The sequence below is a fragment of the Lepidothrix coronata genome, unplaced genomic scaffold (genome assembly GCF_001604755.1).
Source record: "Lepidothrix coronata isolate B3197 unplaced genomic scaffold, Lepidothrix_coronata-1.0 Scaffold1, whole genome shotgun sequence".
In the NCBI taxonomy this organism is placed as follows: Eukaryota; Metazoa; Chordata; class Aves; order Passeriformes; family Pipridae; genus Lepidothrix; species Lepidothrix coronata.
The window spans coordinates 9,742,887-9,767,920 of record NW_016690181.1 but is presented as its reverse complement, the minus strand read 5'-3'; the positions used below and the strand labels follow the sequence as shown (position 1 = coordinate 9,767,920).

The window sequence follows — 25,034 nt, the reverse complement described above, 5'->3', positions numbered from 1 at the left end:
AGCCATGGTGAAATTTTCCTATTAGTGAACAGGATCTTCTGACCTGTTATTCAAGAAGCTTAGCAGCGAAAAACTCAGCAGTTCTCAAAAAGTAACTAGTCAAAATAGTGGTAAATCCCAATTTCTTCCCACTATGGCAAAACCCTGTACATTTGGTGGAAAAACCAAGAGTCACATTACACTAAGAGCAAAAGCTGCTCTTGCTTTTTGCCATTGTTTCACCTCACAGTGTGTTCCCTGAGGGTAAGGTTGGAAATAAACTTCCTCCCTAATCAATTCTCTAGAGAACAGCAACTCCAAAAATAGTGTTATTCTTTTAGTGGCATCACCACTGTCAAAGATGTTTAATTTACTGATTGATTGTATCCAATTCAGCCCAGAAATATCTACTTCTTTTTGATTTCATAGAAGGCCCTAAGACTGTGCAGGATGACTTTTACAGGGCAAGATCCTTAATGAGCTGTAGTGGGACACTTAGTCCAAGCATTTGGGCTTTTCTTACATAAATGGTCATGGGAGTGATACGGGTACACCCTAAGCTATACCAACTACCCACTGAATCATCTCAAAGGGTCAGCTGAGACCTTCCTTTAAAAGTAAAAGGAGTTTTTTGGGGGGTTTGTTCTTTTAACTCTTCTACAAAGCCACATTTTCACCAGTTAATAGTAGGTCCAGAGACAAGAATTCAGTGTGGAAATAAAACCCATCTGCTTCAAGAAAGAGTTCAAGCACAAGTTGTATTTACAAATCACCTGAATCAATCAGTAGTTTTAAAACTGCCTTTATGAAAAAAAAGATTAATTTCAAAATGGTTACGGTTAAAGAACAAAGAAATACTTAACTACATTTGTCCCAAGTCTTATGAATATGGCTTCACAAGACCATTAGAAATGCCAATACACTTAAATAGCTGCTTCATCAGCTTATAAATCCACTTCAACATTCTATGACTATGAATAACAGAAGGTTGCACTCAGTTTGTCTACTGCAAGTTCTCCAAGAAAACTGAAGGAACCTGCCTTTCATAGGCAAACATACCAAAAAAAAAAAAAACACCAAGGAGAAACTAAGTCTCTCTGCTCATTATTTTTCACTTACCGATGTCTCCTTCACCAAGTGTACCACACAACACTTGGGGGAATCTCATCCTCTTTAAAATGAATTTACATTACAAAAGACAAGCTGGAGCATACTTTGCTTTCCTCCAGGGTCTTTCCTCACCCTCACAAACCTCAGCAGTAACGCTGATGTACAACTGCAGTTCTGGGACCTACTTGAAGCATCTTACCAAAGAACTTTAGTTTTCTCTCCAAATTTGTTTAACAAGAGCCATCTTAACCCTAAGAAAGGGGTTTGCCTCTAATGAAGCCTTTTTTACAGTTTGTACTACCATGACCAAGTCTTCTTCCCTTTTTGATTCTAAGAAGCATTAAATGCAATGCATGAATCATTCTCCACAGGTTTCTCAGGAACTTGAACCTACCTTTGGAATAAAAAACAAGGCTTCCTACAGAATCAAGACGCCTACTACATATCAGTTCTTTTCAACTAGCTGCAAAGCATCCTTCTGAACTATTTGTTCCCACACCTTTCACTACCACTACCATTTCCACTGGGTTTGTGTGCAACAGTACATTAAATGAAGCCTTCAGTGGCCTAGAGAAATTACTTGGCTAGTTATACTTGCACATCAGATGAAATATTTGTAGTAAAATTCAATTTTAACCTTCATTTTGAGGGTAGTTAACGGGGCAGATACAGTAAAATGCTTAAAACTAAAAGTTTTCCCACCTCTACAGCTACAGACTTCTAAACTGTTGTTCAGCCTGCTTTTTGTCGCTTGCTTAAAACACCTTTGTTTCTATTAGTATTCAGTCAGACAGTAAATGCTAGAGACACCTTTAAGTATAAGATACATTCCACAGCACTGAGCCTGTATCTCAGTCTACCTTTGCAAGGAAGCATTTCCAGCATTAAGGCCAGAAACAGCACCTATTTTATCCTGCAGCTATAACAAAGACTTAATACCAATAACAATGTTTTTAAGTGCTTTATATTTATTATAAAGTATTAATAATTGAACATATGGAAAATGATGCTCTATACAAGAGAATAAAATGACAGCTTTTACAAGTTATGCTATACAGTACATGAAATGCTGCACATTTTTCAGCTGCTTGGAACAGTATTTGCTATACAAGTCAAAAAGTGTAGACTGAGAAGTTTATTTATAATACAGTGTGTTAGAAAGCACAAACAAGTAACATTCAAAATAAACAAGCTCCCAAAAATCTAAAGAAATCTTTAGATGACATGTACATAGATTATACTCAAGTTTCAATATACATGTTATTGTTCCCCACAAGATGCTCCACTTTACTGAATCACTGGAACATGATGAGAATTGAAGGTGCAAGAGAAGCACCTCCCAAGCCACCTAAGGACTGGATGGGCAGAACAATTTCCTGAAGTGTTCTCCAGTCTTTGGCTCTACTATTTCTTACAGCCATATATTGTGGCAACACAAGAAGAGAGACAGGCTTCAGTTACCAGTATTGTCAATGCCAATCCAGTTATCTGGGGAGCTGCTAGAGCAATTCAAGGCACTCTTCCTAGTGCTGCCAGTCCACAGAACCCCCTGTGCAGGACACAGCATTTTAAGAGACAACCAGGCTGGGCTAAAGCATGTTCTTGAAGGACATGGAATGAACAGTTCAAAACAAACTCCATCAGAATGCCCAGTTCAAAGCTCATTCATACTTCACTTCCCAGGCACACTAGCTTAAAAGAAACATTCATGTATGTGTCAGTAACACTTTAAAGCACTCTGCTTCAATGTGTTTAGTTGCTTCTGGTTAAAGTGGTGTAACTTAGCAGCAGCTTTGAAGATAGTGTTCATGGGGCATGTTGAACCTAACCTCACAGTAAGTTTTTAAGCCTACTTCACAGTTTAGCAGTTGTCTCCTTCGCTTTTCCTTCTCATGAATAGGAATGAATCATCTTTTATAGCTGTTCTGCTTACAACACAAACCATAATGCCAACACCCCCCCAAAAGTACTCACAGTAAGTTTGCTCTGATGCATGTGGTATTGACACTTAATTGTAAGCTTCTCCCATAATATAGCTTCTAGATTGAAAAGATTTAAAGATATTGCACTGTTGTATTTTACTTTTGCCTCCCAATCTCATTCCAAGTATTTACGAAACTGTAAACAAGTCATTTTTATAGTCTTCAGTACTGTACACCTGCATTCCCAGGAACTGGAATTCAGTGACACCTTCGTTAGAGATACAGTAGCCTAAGCACAGTGAAAGTTCTGTCCAGCTGCCCTCTTCATACAGTAACCAACAGGCCACTCCTCCCACATTCACACCTTCAGCTTCCTCTTCTGATCAAAGTAGGCATCGAATCTGGATAACGCATATTCCTGGAGCAATAAGGGACATTTAGTACTCAATAAACAGCTCAGTTTTCCTATTTGGGAAGGGGAAGCATAATGAAAGTATTAACTATGTTACTCTCATAATCCATCATCTCAATGCACTAATTAGCTCTATTTGGGAATGATAATCCCTCCAGAGGTGTTCTGGCCTCTTAAAATTTCCTCCAATCTTATTTGAACTCTAACACAATTAACTGCTGCCCAAATGTCAGAAAAAACAGGTACTGCAAAGGTCAGGACTTCACTGAAAAGGCTGGCTCCTGCAACAGTTCCTGCAAGATATTCCACGTACCTGACAGTCATATCAATTTTACAGTACATCGAACACAGATCAAGAGTCAGACTGATCAGTCTCTCAAGTACAAGCAGCTACCTGGCATTGATATTGTTGCACACTAAACATCAATATGTTATTTCATGTGCACTTTGAGTACTCAGTTTCACTCATTGCATGTTAGCTTCCCCCTTGCACAGAATGCCTTATTGCAGAAGAATGCACCACTGCAAGGCATCGTCCCACTGCAAGACCTGACACGTAAGTCTATAGACTCTAAACATACCAATGGGAAGAATTTAAGAAGTTTTTAAAATATTAGAAGTTTTTTACATTCTTAAGGAAAGAACACAAACTAGTAACAAATGGATTTTAAAATCTTTACTCCACTTAAAAGATATTAGATGCTATGAGAGGCCATTTCATTTACTTTCTGATAATGTTCAACAGGTTTAGATTACGCATTTTTAGTTGTGTGAAACTACAATTAAAGAACTTACCAGGTAACCAAACTCAATGGACGAGATCTTTGCTTGTATAATAGACCACAGACCCCAGAAGAAGTGTGATGCAAGGGCAAACCTAAAATTACAGAGCTATGTTTATTGAGATACCCAGCTAAGTCACAACACCTTATTTCAATGTCCTGCTAGAACAGTATTCCCTAGTGTGGACATGTCCACACCTTTTCTTCAAGTATGACAAAAATAATTCCATTAGCTTCCCCATGTAGTAGTATTTTCTCTATGCCAGTATTTGTGTATCACATAATATTGCAATAGACAGATTGTTCTTTACCACATACAAATAGCTTACAATCTCTCTTGGCTCAATTTTCTCCACCCAGTGAGGTAGTTGTAAGTATAGGATTCAAAGTGTACCTGTAACTTGAGATACAGTTGTACAAGACAAGTTACCTGTTAACTTCTACCAAAACTTCTTCTTCTAGTTCGGACTTCTCTTCATTGCTCAGGCTTTCAAAGCCATCATGGAACGCAGACAGGTAACTGGAGATAAAATGAAGCTAGAAGGCAGGTAAACAACAGAGTTACAACTTTGCCTCTCAAGACATACTTGCTTCTTTCAGATGTAGGCAGACCTTCCAATATGCTGCCATTTATTTTTTTCCCAAATATGAATAGTGCCGGAGTTCACTTTAATATTAATGGTGGTTCTAATAACTGCTTGGAAGTCTGGTTTAAGACGACATAATATTAGGACAGGCAACATTTTGCTTCTGGAAATTCATTTCAGAGCTGCAGTCTGCAACTGGACTGTTTGTGATGGATTGCTACGTGGCACATAGTAAATAGTCTATCCTGAATAGCTATTAAGTTACTATGATTATTAAAGCAAAGGCAGCCAGGATTACAGGCAGTGTTACATCTAAGGAAGTCATGGAGGAAAGTTCTTGGGACACAGTAAGTCCAAAAGAGAATTGAAAAAGAGTTAAGATTTGAAAACTGGTCATTGGCATTTTATTAATTATGTTTTATGTGTCTACCTGTTGTTTCTTTGAAGGATATTTAAGAACACTAGCTTTGAAGAATGGGTATTTTTCATACGAGTAATCATACATCCATTCGCAGAAGTGATTTCCAATGTCAAATCCTCTGAAAAAGAAAAAGAACCTCAGTATTTGCAAACTAACAATCTGTTCTTGTTTAAGCAAACCTAAAATCAAGTTTAAAAGCATAAGCCTACTCAGAACTTACTTCAGTTTTGCTGAAGGAGGTAGAGAATTGATGACTAGAATAAAACTTCTTTGCAAGTTATAAAAACCATTTAGTTAAGATGGGCAGTTAAGAATGAAAACTACCATCTACATGAAAAAGCTAAACTTTGCTACCAAATTCCATACCAATGTAGACATTAAAAATACTTGAGTATGCAGTACATCTCAGCATGAAGTCAGACACATCTCTAACATTATCACAGGCAAAGAGATCATATTCAAAGTATTCAACATATCTACTTTTACATTATTGGAATTCAGTGTTTCATTATGTTCCAGCTATGGTAATGTTTAATGATCCCAATGACTTCACACACTTAGATCATCCTTAAAATATAGTTCACTAGACGACTGAGGGAAGAACAAAAAGCATGTTGTGTAACCATGTAGTGAAAAACCTCGGATTACTCATCTGCACAGATGAGAAAGCCATTAGACAGGACAGAAAGAAAAACCACAAAAGCAAAGCTGCCCTATATGCATGCAAACACATACAATATACCCTTCTCAGCTTCCCACTAGAAAGAAATTCTGACATGCAAGCCAGAAGCCATTTGTGCATAAACAAGCCCTCTAGTCTGGACAACCAAGGAGCTCCAACAACTTTGCCTCTGCTGTGTGCCTATACTCAACAGCATCAGGACCAGAGCTGTTTTGACTAGTTGTATTTGCTGACCACCACTAATGGCCCAGAACACAATTTAGAATGGACACACAATTAATACTGCAGCACTTGGTCTCCCTGTAGCATGTAGAAAGTAATACATTTTCCTGCTGTATAGAAAATAAAGTGATTTACCGGTAATTATAGCTGCTGTATTCAAAGTCAATGAGCATCAGCTTTTGGTCTTCTGAATTCTCTCTGCCTTCCAAAAGTAAGATATTACCTGAAAATTAAGATAATACTGCATGTTCAATAAGGTCCCAGGAAAATTAGAGAAAAACAATACTGTATATCTTAAGAAACATTGTTCAGCTAATCCCAGTTATCCCTTATACCTGCACAGAAGAATTATGGGTGTGCTGGTTTTGGGTGGGGTAGTTAATTTACTTCATAGTAGCTGGCATGGGGCCATGTTTATGGGGTACTTTTCTTCTAGTATGGGTCTATGGTTTGGATTTGTGCTGGAAACAGCATTGATAACACAGGGATGTTTTCGCTACTGCTGAGCAGTGCTTATGCAGAGCCCAAGTCTTTTCTGCTTCACACCCCACTCCAAAATGGGACTTGGGGGTGCACAAGGAGTTATGAGGGGGGACAGCCAGGACAGCTGACTCCAGCTGACCAAAGGGATATTCAAGACCACATGGCATCGTGCTCAGTATACAAAGTGGGAGGAAGAAGGAAGAGGGGGAATATTTGGAGTCATGGCATTTGTCTTCCCAAGTCACCATTACACGTGATGGGGCCCAGCTCGCCTGGAGATGGCTGAACACCTGCCTGTCTATGGGAAGCAGTGAATGACTCCCTTGTTTTGCTTTGCTTGTGGGCATGGCTTTCATTTTCCCTATTAAACTGCCTTTATCTCAACTCATGAGCTCTCACTTTTACCCTTCCAATGCTCTCTTCCATCCCACTGCAGGAATCAAGTGAGAGGTTCTGCAGGGTTGAGTTGCCAGCTGGATTTAGTTAAACCACAAACCAGAAAAGCCAAGTTATAATGGCTGTTCACCAGCTCATTGGAAATTGAGATATATATGATAAACCTTGTAAAGCTGGAAGAAGAAAGTTTTCATCTCTACAGGCAGAGGTAGATTTGTTCTCCCAAGTATTCCTGTTTCTTAGAACTAACTCAGGTGGCACTGTCAGCCTTAGCAGTCCTTGCTGCATTGTTTCTTTCTACAGCTCGAGATCTATAGATTTTGCACCATCTCTCATATCTGTGTAGCACTATCATTGATCACACAACACTTGGGACAGAAATTGCTTTTCAGCAGCCTGAAAGCCACAGTCTGACCACTTTGGTGTTCTAATACGTGGCATCACCAATACCTACAGAAAACTCAGGACATTGCTTTATCTGTGTTTCAATTCACATAGTCACTGTAATTCATCTGAAAGACATCAAGTCTGCCTTTCTCAAGTGCCAGTTAGTAAACAAATTCAGAGTAAGGTCAATTTCTGCAATATTTTGACCCCTCTCTACAGATACATCTGTTCTCCATGCCACACCCTTGCACCAACAGAGCAATCATAGTATTTTACAGAACTACCACCCCCCAAATCCCCTGGAATTTTAGGCTCCACAGCTTGCCCTAGCCCTATTATGCTCTGACTCCTCTAGTACAGCACCTTGCCATATCAGCAATAAGACCTCAAACTCCACCACTACTGAGCTAGCTCTTCAGACCTCAATCAATTTGCCTTGTGCTGCCTATCCTTATGAGTCTCTTCCGCAGGGCAGTCCTCTTCCAGGCTAATTCCTCAGCCTTTGTTAACAAGGCTGAGACCCCTGAGAACAAAACAGCATAGGGTCCCAGTACAGCATCCTTCCAGCTCAGCCCAGCTTACCCACTGTACAGGTGACAGGGAGCACACAGCGTACCCAACACCTTCAGTCCTGCCTCCTCTTCATCTTTTTCAATAACCGACTCAGGAAAATTACTATTCCTTCCATGAGTCCCAGAGAGCACTTAAAAAGGTGGATAAGGTTTTCCTAATGTTTCTTATCAGTACAAAATGAAAACTGCTGAGTCAAAATACTTTAGTCTCCATTTTCACCACTCACTTTACTTTCTCAGTATCTTTTAAAACAACTGAAGTATTATCTTACCCTAATCATGTATAGTGCAGACAGCAAAGAAAGGCAGGGTCTAAACAGAAACACCCAAGGCTCCCATCATCAACTGACCTGTACTAACAGAGCACGTATACATGCTTGGCTTAACCCAGTTAGATACCAGAGTTCTCTTAAAAAGCCTCAAGGGTTGTGAAGCCAATACACTTTGCTTTGCTACTGCAGCGCACCAGAGAGCACAGGCTGCTCTCCAGGGCAGCTGCCAGACCAGCATCTCCACAACGTGGCTGCCTGTCAGAGAACAAACAAATAACCAGAAAAAGCTCAGTATTACATCATTGAACAAGACAAATATTGGCAGCTTACCTTCTTGACAGTCATTGTGGCAAAATACAACTGGTGATGAAGTAGCTTCAAGCATAGCTCTAAAAAGGAGCAATATAGGATCTTGTAAGTAACAAATCACTAAGTTCAGTTCCATTTCCAGGTGAAGATGAATTTTGTTATAAGAATTTGAAGTGCTATTCCTTCCCAGCAAGACCTTATTTTCTCAATTAGTAGCCAAACATCAGCACAATCAAGTTTAACTTCACTGATCAGCAAGTCAGATAAGCAATTTGATTGCATCAATTTGTGGTCATATGAGATTCAGGTTGGCTACAGAACCAAAAACAATCCCCAGCTTGTAAAGTAAAATGAATATAGGGTGTTATACTGTATAATATGTTTGAACAAGTATACAAAAATCCATACAGAAACTGCAAATTGGAAGATAGCAATAAACAAAATAAGCCTACCTTAGACTTTTCATTTCCTCGGGGAGATTGTAACTGAGAAGTTTGTTCAGTTTTCTGGTTTTGGATTCACTGGTAAATTTAATTCTCAGCACTTGATTTAGATACCTGTTAAAAAAACAGACAATAATACAGCACTTGTGACAATGAGTATATTATTCTTCCCATACTATGTTACTTCATGTAACAGCTTCTAGGTACAGTGAGAGCTTGTGTTCTCAGAAATTCAGGAAGAATGATCTGCTTATCAACATTACAACAGGTCACCTTTTTTCTCGAAGTATTGCATAACTTACTTTTCCACTGTTCCAAAAAGCCACTTAGGTTCTTTATTAAATGGCATTTTCATGCCATGAAATCTAGCCATCTTCTCAGCTATTTCAGCAGATATGTCAGGTAAGCTTAGTTCTTCAGTCCTCAGTTTCCTGCTCTGTAATAAAACACAGAATTCTTAAAGTACAGTTAATTGATTAATTACAAAAGTGTGATTAATTACAAACACTAGCATTAGTCTCTATGTAATATAGTGTAAAATACTAGCATGGTACCCAAGAAATAGACTTTTTTCATCCCAGATGAACTTATAAAATTGTTGCCTTGGGAAAAGCTGAATTAGCCAGCCTAGCTTACTTATGACTTAATCAATTCTCATCTAGATCAAGACCTGGGGAGTATCACATCTCACACTAAGAATATCTTCAAAGCAGAATGAGTATAAATATTTAAGAACATCAAAAGCATCTGCTCTTGTTGCTGTTAGAGGGAAGTGTGACTCCATAGCTTCCCATGCTATGTTTGGTATCTAACAAGCTTTTTATCTTCATTTATTAGCCTCTGCTACAGCTAAAGAGTTTTTAGATATCTCTCCCTGGCAAGAGCTATAACAGGGCTCTCCAACACCCACTATAACTGTATCAAATTACAGCCAGCAATTACTACAAGCTGCCAAGTATTCCATTCCCAGATCTCTGCTTTTCTGGGCAGTCCAGCAACCTTCTTGTCATGACTAATTAAAACAGCTACCAGCCGCCCACTAACTAATTATGAACAGGACTTACGGGAATGAATTCCTCCAGTCGCCCTTGTGGAAAGATTCCATACAGCTTTGGGCCAAGCGCTCTCTCTGCAAGAATGGCAAACATAACACTTTCCAGAACCATGGTTTCTGCCCCCTATCAAAAAAATTAAAGCATTAGTTGGTGCTTGCATGGAAATTAACTTGGGTGTACACAATAGCTAAACTGCTACAAAGTGAGACATTTTAGGGCTAGCTTTAAAAAGAAGACTTGACATTTTACTAGCCAAAGTTCCTTGACTAATAACTTTTAGTCAGCATGAGAGCAATACAAGTATTTTGCTTTCAAGTTTAAAGCTGGGGAGGAAAATCTGTACAGGTACTGTTGGTGGGTCAGGTCAAAGGAAAATGGTAAAAATCAAATATCCTCTCCTCTCTGACCTGTGGAACTCTGCAAATTCATTTTCTGAAGGAGTTTATCCTACTGAAGTACAGAAACTACAAATATTATCCTGCATTAACTATTTTAACACACTTCAGATCACAGCCTTACAACAGGACATTTTAACAACACAAGTGAATAGAGTGAATGCCTGAACTAAATTTTTCACTTTGAAGAATGACTTAGGATTCCATCAAGCACATTTTAGGTATTCCCTATTTTATTTTTTTTGAGAGAGCAATTGAAACTCCCAAGGACCACATGTGTATAAATAAACATTATTCCTTTTCTACTGCCAACATACCTAAGCTTCAATAACTTTTATCCAAGGTTTTCCTTATGTCAGTAAACTTGGTCCACATGTAAACAATCACATGCAGACAGGTTTTTAATATGAATGTTTAAAAATTAATATAAGTATGAAATGTCTCAAAATACAGTTTAAATCACTGAAGTATAACTTTCTTGATAGGCAAGATTATCTGTAAGTAAACACAGAAGCCACATTATAAATCACTACTTCTAGCAATTATGTTAACAAGAATCCAGCTGTACTCAAACCCTAGTGATCTAAGCCTCTGCCTATTTCTGAGCAACTCATCTCAAAAGTCTGACCCATGACACTTAAAAGTATAAGAATTAAGAGCACAAATTTAAGAAAGCTCTCAGGTATTTCTGACTACAGAGCCTTTTGCATTATTGCAGTCAATGCAGTATCAGTCAGTAAATAAGTCTATAAAGATCCACCCTTGAGTACTGTTGATAAATTTTTATTATTGACCCACACCTTATTCTGACATCTTCAAGAAATTCTAGGATTTCACATGGAAGTGTAGTGAAGATTCATGTAACTATGTTCTTATCACTCAAGTTTAAGACAATTTGCATATGACTGTATTGCATCTGTTCTCCACCATTTTTTCATTTCAACCCCTCAAAGCAACAAATGCATTATCCACTAACACAATAAAATATTTTTTTAGTCATTTCACATGCCCCCCCCACCAGATCTGAACTTTTCTGTTCAATTCTGAAACCTAATGCCAAGCACCAAAAAGCAAACTAGATACAAGTTACTGAATGTCCACTCCATTATTAACCAATACTGACTTTGTCTCTGCCTGGTTCAATGCCAGAGTGTTTTAAAAGTCTGTTCCCATTAACATGTCAGGTCCTTGTTTTCACATCTTACTGGAAAACCAAGTCATGGTTCTTGGATAACAGCAAGTACAAAAAATGTTATTCATTAAGATGTCCCTTCATGCATCAGAAGTGACAACCAGAATACTGAAAGAGCTACTTCAGTATTAAAAAGTACAGGCAAATGTTATCTAAAAGCAGCAGTGTAAGAATATTCAAGCTTGAAAGCTCTGATACCTTAGCCTTAAAAGAAAAAAAGTTTAGAGTACCAGAAGAACTTCCTCTACTGTAACAAAAGAGTCACTTGAGAACAAGTCCTGTTAGAGCTCTGAAATAATACTGTCTATGAAATCTCAGGCACAAAGGCTCCTGCTTTATAATACCTGATGGACCTTTTACCAAGTCTCCATTCCATACATTATTTTGTCAAGCATAGGTGTGGAAATAAACTACTGAAGGACATAGAAAATTCTATAGCATACCTCATACGGACACTGAACAAATCTAAGAATCTGACTCCCCATATAAATGTTCACCTGACAACTTTTTAAAAGATCAAGCACTGTAATCAAGTAAATGACGTACCTCAATGCCTTCAAACACTTTGCAATACACTCAAGCTGCCAAGACAGTAACCTGTTGTTTTAAGCTCTGAAGTTCTCAGCTTTGATCAGTTTTAGAGAGATGCATCCATAAGCACTCGTATTTAAAACAAGCTTTTGGAGAACATCTGACCGCTCACATTTTTAAATGAATATTTAGAGATGAATGTTGCATTTTAAACCTATGAACTATAAACACTCTTTACAAGACTTTTCCAGCATGCAACTCCCATTCAGGCAAGGAGAAATCAAGTCTTTCTACAATTCAGTTGGAACTGAAGCTTCTGCTATACACTGTAAAATACACAAAATAATCATATTCTGGGGAAAATACCCCTAACTATAGCAAAACCAAGGTAAAACTTAGATAATCCCTATTAAAAGACCTTATGAGCTGACAGAAGACTAGCCAACATCTACTCACACTAGTCACACACCAGGCAGCTCAGAATAGCTACAATTCTTTTGCTAGTGAACCCAGAGGATTTCATTCTCTCTAAAGGATATCCAAGCAGGATACAATTTTTACCTAGGCACAGGAAGATTAACAAACCCACTCTGACAGTAATTCTTGAGAACACTGATTCAACAGTGAAGTTTTAGCACTACAAAACTAACAGCAGAAAACAACCTACCAGCAGAGAATCACTATTTTCAGGCAACAGATGAAGACAGTTCTGAAGTTCAAAACCTTGTTTCCCATACTGCAAAATTTCTGTGAACTTCTGGCACCAGGGTGGGGCTTGTTTGGGTTTTTATTTTCTTTATAAAACTTAAAGAATTAATTTTTTTTTTACAGAATCAGGGTGAAGGAGAAATCAAGCCACCTCCACTTTTCATCACTGAAGAAAACTGAGGCATCAAAACAGCACATTTTTCAGTTCAGTCTTAGTTCAACTGATTGAAGCTGTTCCAGTAAACTAAACTGAAAGTTCAACAAAACTTCAAAAGCAGTCATTCAACAACAAAAAACTTAAAACCAGTTTCAACTCACTAGAAAAAAAAAAAAATCCAAATGCTTAAACTGTTTCAGATGGTATTCCCATAAGGCAAAAAATACAAAGGGAGAAAAGCAGCACTCATCAATTGAGTAAAATGTACTTTTCCCTAGTCACTGCCAAAATCATTACAGAGCTGAAAACTGATAGTACATAACAAGCAAGGCATCTGGCTAACATGCTGCATCCCTTACTGAAAAAATACTGCCAGGGTAGAAATCTACATTACCAAATCCTATTAAGATGAGTTTATGAAAAGTTACACTCAGCTAAACATTATGCTTCATGAGCAGAAATGGTTCCAAATGCAAGAACTTTAAAGTTTGCAGAACACACATGATCCAAGCACAGTGCTAATCAGAAACATTTCATATCCAAGAGCAAGTTCTCTCCTGCTCCATTTACTTTCCTCAGAGGAGTTCACTGATATATTAGAATATAAGGAATAGGTAAAGCAGAGTACTGATCTTCATCTACTAAAGAAGGAAGAGTCTAACACTAGAAATAGCAGTACTGGTACCAATGTTTGAATTTAGGGTAGGATTGGGGGCTGTTTCTTCATGATGTGGAATGCTAAATCTTTCCAAACTACGTCCAGACATTCACATTATAATATTACTTCTACAAGCGAAGAAATGTCTTTATTACTTTTTACAGTTTCTAGAAACAGCCCAGAAACTTTTCATAGTTTCTACAACCAGGTAGAGTAACTACCGGTTTAAAACAAGCAGGATCACTACATTTCCCTATAACATATAAAATTCCGTAAAATAAGCAAATTTAACTACTCACTTGTAAGTCATTTTCCTTCTGAGACTGTACAGACTCTCCCTTATCACAGGACCTCTATGGATGAGAAAAAGCAAACACAATGAGAAGATGAAATTTAACATGATTAACCTGCAACCACCAGAACAAAGGGAGTAGAAGTGCCAGCTACAATTAACTAGAAGTCTCAACACTGTCATGGATCTGTGACATCTACAGCACTAGTATCCATCTGACCTCTGACCACCACACTATTTCAACAATTCCAAAACCTTTCAAAAGGATGTGCCACTGAGACCAAGCCACTTATAAATACCTGATTTTCAGGTAGGTTTTTATTGCTTCCCAGTTTACCAAAATGAGATTTCAATGTACCATAAGCTTAGAGAAACATTTTTAATTAAGAGAAAATTAAGTCCCTCTGCATGACGTCTGGGATGATATTCTTCCAGCCAAAGCACTTGAGACACATTACAGAGATTACATACAAGCCTTAGCACTATTAAAAAGAGGCATGTTATGAAGGCTACAAAGCATTTACTTTTTCCTGTTGTCTTATTTTCCAAATTTCTTGTGACTAGAATTTCCTAATTAAGAGCACACTGTCTAGGCTATACGTCCAATGTACCACTGGCTGTGCAAATGCAAGATTTTTCTGCAAATGAATTGCCCATGTAAGCTAGAGGTGTCTCACTGAGAAGTGCAGTATACTAGCAAAACTTTAAACAAATTCTATGCATCAAGTACTGTGCTAGGGTTGTTAACAGTCATTATAAAGCAGTTTCAGGGTATTAAACCATACCATCAGCAACTGAACCCTCAATGGCACATGCTTTCAATAGAACTGCATATTTAAAATTCAAGATGTATTAAAAACCTTGTCCTTTAAAGGGCTTGAAGGTAAGGAGAAGAGAAAGCAAATATCTGCTTAGAATTAGTGACAGTTTGTGGCTGCTATTTATGTCGCAATTCCACCATTGACTGTTTAAACCGGACTAGCTTTAGAGGCCCATAAAGGCAGCCTGCATCTCCACCTTCTGAACACAAACATTTCATTCACAGAACCATGTGCATACCTTTCTGTTCCAAAGCTCTAACATGTCCAAAACAAGGGTGGAAATATGAACTTAACAATACAGTTAAGCAACATCAGCTGCCTTAAGTACAATACAACAAGCTAATGATTTATACAAGCTATGCAGTTACAGTATCTCAGAAGCTATAGAAGAAGGATAGTTAACATAAATCGATGGTCTTTCAGCAAGTACTTCCCATAACGCTAATAAAATAAGTTTAAAACAAAACAATATGGAAACTACTATTACTTTATATTCCTTTCAAGGAAATTAATGAAGTCCAAACATATTCACTACAGCTAAATGTGTAAGTACTTAATAGCATTAAGTCATTTACAGAGGGCTTCTCTGAACAAGCATGTCCTACATCAATACCACTCACAGATTTTTCTTGAGCAGTCAGAAGGTTACTCACCATCCAGGAGTCTTTCCTGATAAAATGGTGCTCTCAGAATGGTTCAGTTCATCAGAAGATAAGCAGTTTAGACTTTTCCCTAGAACCTGAACTGGCATCTGCTTTCCAGAAGTCATAGTGCATAAAGAGCTAGCCAGTTCCGAGAGTCCACCTCAAATTAGTGTTGGAGAGAGCCTAATGGCAGCTACTGTGCCATTGGAAAGAGACAGAGCTGTGTACTGCAGAGCCATCACAAGAGGAGACTTCTGCAGCACCCCTTCCTCTTTTCTGTTCCCTCAGCATGGAGCATTAGTGTCCAGAAGAGAATGAATATGAATTTGTAAATAACTTGCAAACATGAATGGGAGCTTGGAGAGGATCAGTCTTCACACATGGCCATGTAATCAGCCTAGAGTTAGGGAAGTCTCCAGTATGTATGGTCAAGAAGAATTAAGTAAGCAGGATGCAATTTTATGTAATAGAAGAGTTTGGTTAAACTAAGTTTAACAGATATTAAAGTAGTAGAATTTGATTGTTTCCTGATTGCACAATCACCTATGAGAACAGTAGTTCAAAGCAAAACATCTATTATGATGAGGCATTTGATCAACCTACTTAGCTCACTTGTTCTTGGCTAAACCAATGCAAACTTCAGCTTTTCCGTAAATTAGAAATGGACATGTGTTCTGTAGCTTTAAGATTTCTTTAAATATTTGTTCAGCGCTTCTTTTATTGTGGGATTGTTTATTCTCAAAGTAGACCGAGGAAGCTAACTACACTTTCAGTAAGGGTGAACAACTATATGCAACAGAAGTTTTCAGAGTCTAATTTGTGATCATGTAAATTGATTTTAATGCAGGATACAAGATCAAAATCCTAGAGGACAGTGTACATTGATCTGTGATCAGAAGATGACCAGACAGTGTTTATGCATCTGGCAGTTTGACACAGAAAATTGAGTTCAACATGTTCTCCCTGAAGCCCCTAATTAATTTCTCTTGTAGCTGGAAGATGAGATCTGTATCAAAAATCCCCAATGATGTTTGGCCAGAGAATTCTGTATAGAGAAGGAACTTGCATTTTTTTTTTCCCCTCAAATAACTTTTAGCTCCGCTCACAAATTTAACGTTATAGCTCCATTTTTCTGAGTTCACTCAGCTTTAATTTTCAGTATGTCAAAATACTACAATACCTTGATTTAGACAAATCCCTACGAATTCAAATCTCAAGAAATTACAGCATTACAAGGAACTGCCTCAGGGGTTAGAGGTGACCTGTGCAGAGAAAACTTTTCTAGAAGGTGTTAGAAGACATTAATTTGAATTTCAGCGTACAGAAACAAAACCAGCTTTAGATTCAGCAATAATTATTACTCCTTCTAAGGATCTGCAGCTGATCATCTATCCCTGTCAGACCCGAATGAACTGATACTAATTTGCTGAAGTCCTAAAATCTAGCATGTGAAGAATTCCCAGTTCAAGCTCTACAAAAGCCAAAGACATCTCTAATCCTCTTCATTTCAAGCCACCATTCTCTTATGAGGGAGCAGAGAAAAGGAAGTAGCAGTTTTTTGATATTCTGTTATTGCTGTAAACATTCAGATGCAGACAGTAGTAGCTGGTGCTACTTAAGGCTTATTTTTAAACAACGAAATCCAGTACTAAAGAAAATGAAAGCTGTAGAGAATGCTCCAACTTCAGAGATCTCATACTATACCGTGAATCGTGTCTGTCACCTGGAAACCAGAGTGCTCTAGGCACGATCGCATGGGCAAGCCTGCAGCAGAGAACACATGCATATACAACTAAAGTGGTACATTACCCCCAGAACACCCTTAACTCCACCCAACACAAATATATCCCCGTAAGAGGTGCTTGGTTTCTTTCAAGCCGTCTGCCAGTGCCAGGGATTTGTAGTTACTCCATGCTACAAACAGACATGGACACCAACAACCACAGAAGACGTTGATAATTACAGTTACACAGCAGTCTGCATTTTATTTAGTTACACAAAATAAAAGGCAGCAAGGCAGGTATGGAAAAGATTTACCACAGAACTGTGGCAACCATTTATACTTATTTTGCATCTGCTCACATAGAAATTGAGAGATCAGAGAGGAACATTAGGTATACTGGTTTTGTTTTTCTCATTTATACACAAGATTTTGTTTTGGCTGTTGCAAAGTAACAGAGCCCCAGTGAATCAGAGTTCAAGGTTCTTTTGACATGTGTAAAAGAATGGGAATCAATCCCCAAGTTACCTTTTGCTAGGTGAACTTTAAAAAAAAAATTCACCTTAGTTTGAGCTTTTTTTTGTTGTTGCTATCTTATGTTGAAATCCTATCAGCATTTCTAAGATGTTATTCTGAATTTAAGTAGAAACTCTAGTGATCTGCATATGAAGTCCAATTTTAAAGTCTGGGCATTAAGTGGTATATTGATGGAGAACCTTTTGTTTCAGTTGTTAACACTAATACAACCAACAGAAAGACATTTTATCACAAGGAGTTTTACTTTCAATGCTCCCCTTTAAATTTAGTAACTAAGCTGGAGCAAGAATAAGTGAAGCAGAGTAAGACATTTCCCTTTTTTCAACGTAGGACATATCTGCATTGTGCCTCAAACATTTGAGTTTTAATGTGGTTAGTACTTTAACCTGTCACAAGTATACAATACTTGTCTTAAGAAAGAAAAGTTCTGCTCAAGGATACACTCAAGAGAAGTCCTTGATTTATGAACGTCCATGCCAGTGCGACCATTCATAATAATGGCCAAGCCAGCTCAGTTCATCACCCCCCGACTCCCCCCAGAACAGTCATGCACACAAAAAATTGGTTTAAACATATCAGCTATGACAGAGGAAGGCACAAAGCCTTCCCTGTGTGGCAGCTTTGGCCAGCTGGCATGGTTTATATTGGATGAGTTTCATGTACTGACATTTGTGTCTTCCAAGAGTCATAATAAGCAAACTGGAGCTATTTTCAAACTGCAAAAAAGGTTCCTTAAAAAGGTGGCTCAAAGAATTATGGTGCCAGTATCATTCATTCTAAAGTTAGTAATCAGGTATCCATTTTTCACTTGTATTCAAAATTTTAACTTAAACCTGTCTTCTGTACATACAAGAATTTGGTGCGGGTTGCTATAAATATACAATATTTACAGTAAGGAATGAGAGCTGATATAACTGTTTTATGCTCCAATTTCAACAGAAAGTAAAGCGGACAAGAGTTAAAACATGCTACAAAGGCTCAAACAAACAAGTGGTAACTACTAATACCCAGTGGCAGTTACAATTAAGTCATTGAGAATTAAGTTGTGATTTTAGTATAAGGTCTCAAAACTCAACTTACTTAAGCAGTGCCCCTTAATTTCTATAGGGTTTTTAACTTAAGCAACTTTACTAAAAAATATCAAATCACTCCCTCTTAACAGGTTTGCCATAACATTCTGCTTATGCCACCCAGAAACTCATAGGAATCCTATGTGAGGTTTTCAAAATATCCCAATAAAACAGTTTGCTTATATTTTAACTTGCGTTTAAGGTAGAGGGGCTGGAAGAGACAAATGTTTGTTGACAAAAATTGTGAACCTCAATGCAATCTGAAAGTTTTACCTTGGGACTTTCTCTGCTTACTTAACCTTTAGTGAACTGCACCAACAAGAGCAGTCATTTCACTGCCACTATGGAAATAAAGGAAGTTAGACATCTCAAAAGATCCTTCAACACCAAGAGTAGAAAGGTTAGAAAGTTATGAACACACTTTCAATTTTCAAACCAAATTAGTTCTGATTTTAGAGCCCAAAAATTAATTTTGATTTCTTCAGTGCATAGGGGCACAGAAAAGCCAAGTTAAACACCCTGAGGGAAGAGGAGAACAATCAAATTCTAAAGTCCACTTTTCCTTTGAAATACAAGGGAAAGGCCACATTTCTTCACAGCTCTTGGGCAACAGAAGCTCTACTACTACAAGTTTTACAGCCCATGTTCCTATTCAAGCATTCTACATATTAAGCCAGCATTACATTAAAAACATTAATTATCTTGAAAAAAAAAACCCAACCTTAGTATCAATCCTAGAAATCGTTTAGAAAACAAAGTCTCTCACCACCATTTTTTCACTCTGCTTTTGGTTTCTCTTAAACTAAAAACTATTTAAGCTTGAATTCATTAACTTTTACACACTTTTTGAGTTTAACTTTCCCAACACACATACAGTGGTGTAGCCAAGCATTTCATGCTATTTCAAACCACTGGAATATTTTACATATTTCTGGTAAAGTTTGCTACCACAGGAAAGTTAATAACTCACATAAATATAATAAAGGAAGACTTTAAAGTCAGTAAAGTGACACTATCCAATGAAACTTTTAATAAGTTTGGTCAAGACAGCAGAAGCAGGAAGAATGGGCTGAAATTTCAGGAACAGTCAATCTCCTGCAGATATTGGATCAGTTGTACAATGTAAGTGACCAAGTACTGGAAAATATAAAATTAATGGATAATAAAACCAGACCCTCTAAGTTAAATAGAAACAATTGCCAACATACAAATGTCATGTTATGAAGCTGCAATTTTTCATAACATTAAACATTTACATTATGATTACTTATTTGCAATATAATCAAATGTCTAGCAGAGATGGGTAAGAAGATCTGCTGTACAGCCCTACAGTAACAGTCTGTAAGCTTTAGAAGAGATCACCTTTACAAAATATTCTTGCTTTTAAACCTTAGTATTTGAAACAGATTTGCCAACCACTTCTCTTAAGGTTTGACAAATTTCAGTATTATTTACGTTTTACTAACCAAATAAAAGTAACATTAGAAGAGTTCCACAAACATCTGTTTAAGCTTCTGTGCCAGCTATGAGGCATATCACACATTTAGGAAAGCATGTTTTGGAATGAGATGACTGTACAGTACTGATGATCGCTCTTCATTCTTATTCTAACACTATAGATCAAGTTTTCCAGCAACACAACTACCCATGAGATCTAATAAAATGCTTGAGCACTGTACAAGCTTGACAAAACCTTCAACTAATCTCCGAGATTCATAAGTGCTACCAAGATTAAAATTAAGCAGTTTAGTCTCTTGCAATCTTGCTAGTTATGTCAAAGTCCTGCATTCTGTACAGAAGTAAACTTTTCTGAAACACGACAGTCCAAACTTAACAGCGTAAACAAAACATTACTGCTCAAACAGACAGCAAATGAGCCTTCAGTTAACACTCGCCAGCCAGGACCTGTGTAGAAAGGAGTGTAAGTTCTAGACAATAACAAACCTTAAAGAAAATTGCTTTTAGCTAGCAATCTATGCCCCACCCACCCAGTAAAACACATTCCCCAAAGGATAAAGTTGCACAGTGTGTCACAAATGTAGATCTCTAAAGATATTACAGTGAAGCTACAGAAACCCTCCCACTCCCAAAGCACTCTATGTACTCACCATCTGCAGGATTGCACCGTATAAGCGCAGGAGAACTTTCCGTGGTTCATCTGCAACTGTCTCAATGGTATCGGGTAGTGAGCACTGAAACAGCATGTTGCTGAGGCCACCTCTAAAAGGAGAAAAATACATTTATCAGGTAACTTGCATGAGCATACATGTTTCATTGTCAACAAATTAGAGGTGCACATACCTTTTGGCACAATTAACTGGTCTACTCTAACAGGAAAAACAGTTTTCTAACAGTACCAATAACTCACAACATATAAGTTTTGGATAAAAAAATGGCAGCTTCGTGCTTAACGTATAGTTCACCATCAAGGTCTATTGATCCAAATCACAGCTCAAGCTATGAATGATGTGAAAATGCAACAAGCAACTAAGATGTAGACTTCTGTGAATTATTTTCAGTGATGGAGTCTTGTCAAATATACTTGGCTGCACAAGCAAAACAATGTCAGAATAAATTTAAAACCATGCTATGAATATAAAAGTTTGAATTAAGAGCTGGTATTACTGGGATGGCAACTACAAAGTTCAGCTGTAAAGATTTAACCTGAATACCTGCACTACAGCATTGCTGATAAAAGTCTTATGCTGTTGTTCTTAGAGATACACTTTCAATTTTAAAATTTACAAATAAAGTTCTTTATTTTAAACAAGTTGCTCATATTTATTTGTCAAATCTAAAGTTACACTCATAATCTCATCAAGATAGACACAAACTAGGGAGATCTGTGCTTCAATCACCCAGGTGTTACACAAACATGCCAGCTTTTTATATAATTAGTTTTACAACAGTATTTTTAAAGAAAAAGCAACAGCATTTGTTCTCTATGGGTTTATTAGTCTAGATAGATACTAGATTGGAGAAACTAAGCTTCTTGATGTTTTAGTAGCTCACTAAGAACACCTATCTACTTAACCCACATTTTCTTTACTGCATCGACTTTCCACGTTCTTTTCATTATCAGTATGTTCATTAATGAAGTTCTCAAATTTCTCTTCTGCAAGAGATTTTACCTATAACTTCTTCCTCTCCTATAAGAGGAAAAAAGTACTGAAACCTCTGGTTTACTTGCAAAATAGAAATGCAAATCAGCTCTACTGAAAAGTCTTGTCTGTCTCGCCATTAAAGAAAAAGCTTTCAAAACCAGATACAATCCAAACAGAGTAGCTAGCAGTAAAGGGATGAGGTAGCACATAGTTTAAAAAGTAACTTTACTTACAGCATGCTACATAGTGTACCGCTATGGATTCTACTCTAGAATTTGTCACCCTGTGACCTTCTTCACGACCTAATACAGTTTTTTCCTAATCACCCAAACCATAAGTATTTAGTATTACCTTGCAGCGTGCTTGGATTCCAAGAATCCACGGCAGATCCAAAATGCAGTTCTTAATCCTAACCTGATATTCCTCTCAATGCTTTTTCAAATGTTCTTCTGTGTTCTCTTCCAGCACAATGGGCAAGTAGGAAAGACTTTCTGAAGAAAAAGGCTACCAAGGAGACAAGGGCTGGCCTACATATCCAAAGTCAGTGATTGAGAAGGAAAAAAGAAATCTCAAGAAAACAGGGTAAAACAGCAGCTGCACAACATGCTTAAGAAAGGAGACAGAAGAGAACCAGGTGGCTTGGCAGGCATCCAAAAAAAAGGATGTTTAGAGACAAGAGATATGAAGTAACTTTGAACCATGAAGGTGAACAGCTAGAAAAAAACCCCCATGAGACAGATGGAAAGGATACCAAACAAAGAGCAAAGCCAGCTATTCAGATGCAATCTGAACACTGGTTGGTTATACTAACTTCTGGCTTCATGTGAACAGTGCTAAACAGATTTTTTTGAAAAAACATTTGCCACCTTTTCTAAGACTGATGAAAACTTTGGTGAAAATATCAATACGCAAATAGAAAACCTAAACACACTGAAACCCACTTTACAAAAAAATACTGGACTAAAGCTCAAAAATCTGCATAGTTACATTATTTAAACACATGCTCAGCCTGCACAGAGCACATGAAAGCCCAGAAACTCTTTTTTTATACCAGACAAGACAAACAGGAGTGTCTTACTGAGGTTGAACTCCATTAAACAGAAGTTTCCCTATAGTTTCATGCACTTAAGACTTCAAAAGGTACTTCTAATCAAGGAAATCCATACGGGAGTGTAATAAAGGCATTGTTCTCCTGAAAGGTCAGTAGACTCAACAGCTTGTTTAAGGGTCAAAAGGGCACATCTCACTCACACAGATAAAGCTACCAGTTAGTTTACTGCTACAAATTACTCCAAAGGGAAGCCCTTCCAACAGGGTCACCTATATCCAAAGCTACCCCAAACCACAGCCACAGCATTTAGATGTGCTTATGTATTTGCATTCTGTTTAGATGTGAATCTTTCTTTGCTCTCCAACAATACAAAGTGCACCCCTTCATCCCATGATACCAAGTACCTGGTAGCTGTTCATGAACGCGGTTTTGCACTCAAGACAGCAATACTGATGGACACATTGGAAAATGCACACTGAGTGCTTGACTTCAGTGAAACTAAAATCAGCAAACCAATATGATGCATTTTCTGCAGATGAAAGTGGTGGGAAGACTTTTGCCAAAAAAATGTAACTGCCAATTAGCATGGCAGTTTAAGTTTATGGTCTTAAGTTTCAGCCCACCTTCTCTTCTTCCCAATCTGGAAACCACCAAGTCATTTTGAAGTGGTGTCTTAGAAGGGAAGTTCCCAAGAAATGCAAAGGTAACTGTGCTAAAACACGAGGCTTTAAAAAATAAACACCAAAGTCAGCAGTACACATTAATACAGATGAAAACTTAAGCCAATCAAACTACACATATATCAGACTAGTCTGTTCAGGAACTATATCAGTCTTCTAAAAATCATCTCCTGTCGTAAACTCCTTATGATCACATCAAGAAGAAATGATCTAGAAATACTAATACTATCTGCACTGGCTTTCAATGAGTTGCCATTTTTAATAAGGCTTTTAAAACGCATTTAGAAATGAGCAGAATGGGATTTTGATCGTACTTTTATACATCAGGAGTCTGTCAAATGTTTATGATTCCTTAGCTAGCAAGAGTATATGTGTGTATATTTTGTATATGAACGAAAGTAGAAACACTAGGAAAGCAAACTCAGAGGGGAAGAAGGTAACACCCTTATCCTTTAAAACTGTACATTCGATCAGGTAGAATGATCAATCACGAAGACGCTAGACAAGCGGTGTGCAAACAGGAAACTCTGAACTAACTCCGGTTTAGTTAAAATAAAATAAAGAGGCAAGAATCTCAAACACATTACATCATATGGCTTCTAGAACATCCCCTATTTACATGTTTCTGCTGCCAACGTGCTGAGTCACGAGCACCCGCTACTAGATGACTCACATCATCGATACATCGCGTTCACCTGCTGACTGCTCCATCCGGAGCAGCCGGGGGCAGGCCAGAGGGGCCCTTCTACCCCGGCAGGGCGCTGCGGTCGCGGTGCAGCGGTTCTTGCCGGCTCCATCCCTTCCACCGCCGCGGCCCGGGGCTCCTCCCCCGGCGCGGGGCCGACACGGGGCTGTCGCGATGCAGCAGCCGCAGCAGCCGCCGCCTCCCCCGCACCGCCACCAGCTCCGGCACGGGGGCGCGGAAGCCAGCCCGCTGCCCTCCGCCCACAGAGACGAATTCAGGAGGGATTTTAAGAAAGAAAACGAAATAAAAGTGAAAGCCCCTCGCCCCCCGCGCCGGGGGTGCTCCGCCCCCCGGTACCGCCCGCCCCCCCCGCGCTGACCTGATGGGGCTGATGTGCAGCTGCTCCTCCCGGAGCCCTCGCCAGGCCCCCGGCAGGAACTCCTTGCACCACAGATACGCCCGGCGCTGCGTCTGGGGGTCGAGCGGTGGCGACTCCTCCTCGGGCGGCGGCGGCAGCGCCGGGGGCGGGGTCGAGGCGCCGCCGCTTCTGCCCGCCGCGGCGGGGTCCTTCCCCTCGGGGTCGGGATGAGCCAGCGGCGAGGGCGGCTGCCCGGCCGTGGCGGACCCGCGGCCGAGGAGGAGCCCGAGCGGGGACGGGTCGGCGTCGCCGTTGCAGAACTTGGTTTTCATGGCGCGGCGGCCGTTGGGGCGGCGGGTGGGGGCGGCAGCGGCTCGCGCGCGTCCCTCCACCGTCG

The 25,034-nt window shown here is 38.8% G+C and overlaps 1 protein-coding gene across 1 annotated transcript; it reads right to left on the bottom strand.

Moving 5' to 3' along the window:
- Positions 1-2,037: 2,037 nt before the first annotated feature.
- Positions 2,038-25,034, bottom strand: CHKA (choline kinase alpha). Its single transcript, XM_017812155.1, has 12 exons — positions 24,659-25,034; positions 20,868-20,979; positions 13,975-14,028; positions 10,044-10,157; positions 9,282-9,415; positions 8,989-9,093; positions 8,558-8,616; positions 6,253-6,340; positions 5,223-5,331; positions 4,636-4,742; positions 4,219-4,300; positions 2,038-3,429 (listed from the first exon to the last, which is right to left on the bottom strand). The coding sequence occupies exons 1-12, from the start codon at positions 24,967-24,969 to the stop codon at positions 3,370-3,372; spliced, it is 1,335 nt and encodes a 444-aa protein (XP_017667644.1). The 5' UTR covers positions 24,970-25,034; the 3' UTR covers positions 2,038-3,369.

Excerpts from the sequence above, each read along its gene's own strand:
- CHKA (XM_017812155.1), bottom strand. The coding sequence starts at position 24,969 with ATGAAAACCAAGTTCTGCAACGGCGACGCCGACCCGTCCCCGCTCGGG. Across the intron at positions 6,341-8,557 it reads CCACAATGACTGTCAAGAAG|GTAATATCTTACTTTTGGAA; the intron begins GTAAGCTGCCAA and ends CTTAATTTTCAG. Across the intron at positions 5,332-6,252 it reads TACAGCAGCTATAATTACCG|AGGATTTGACATTGGAAATC; the intron begins GTAAATCACTTT and ends TTTCTTTTTCAG.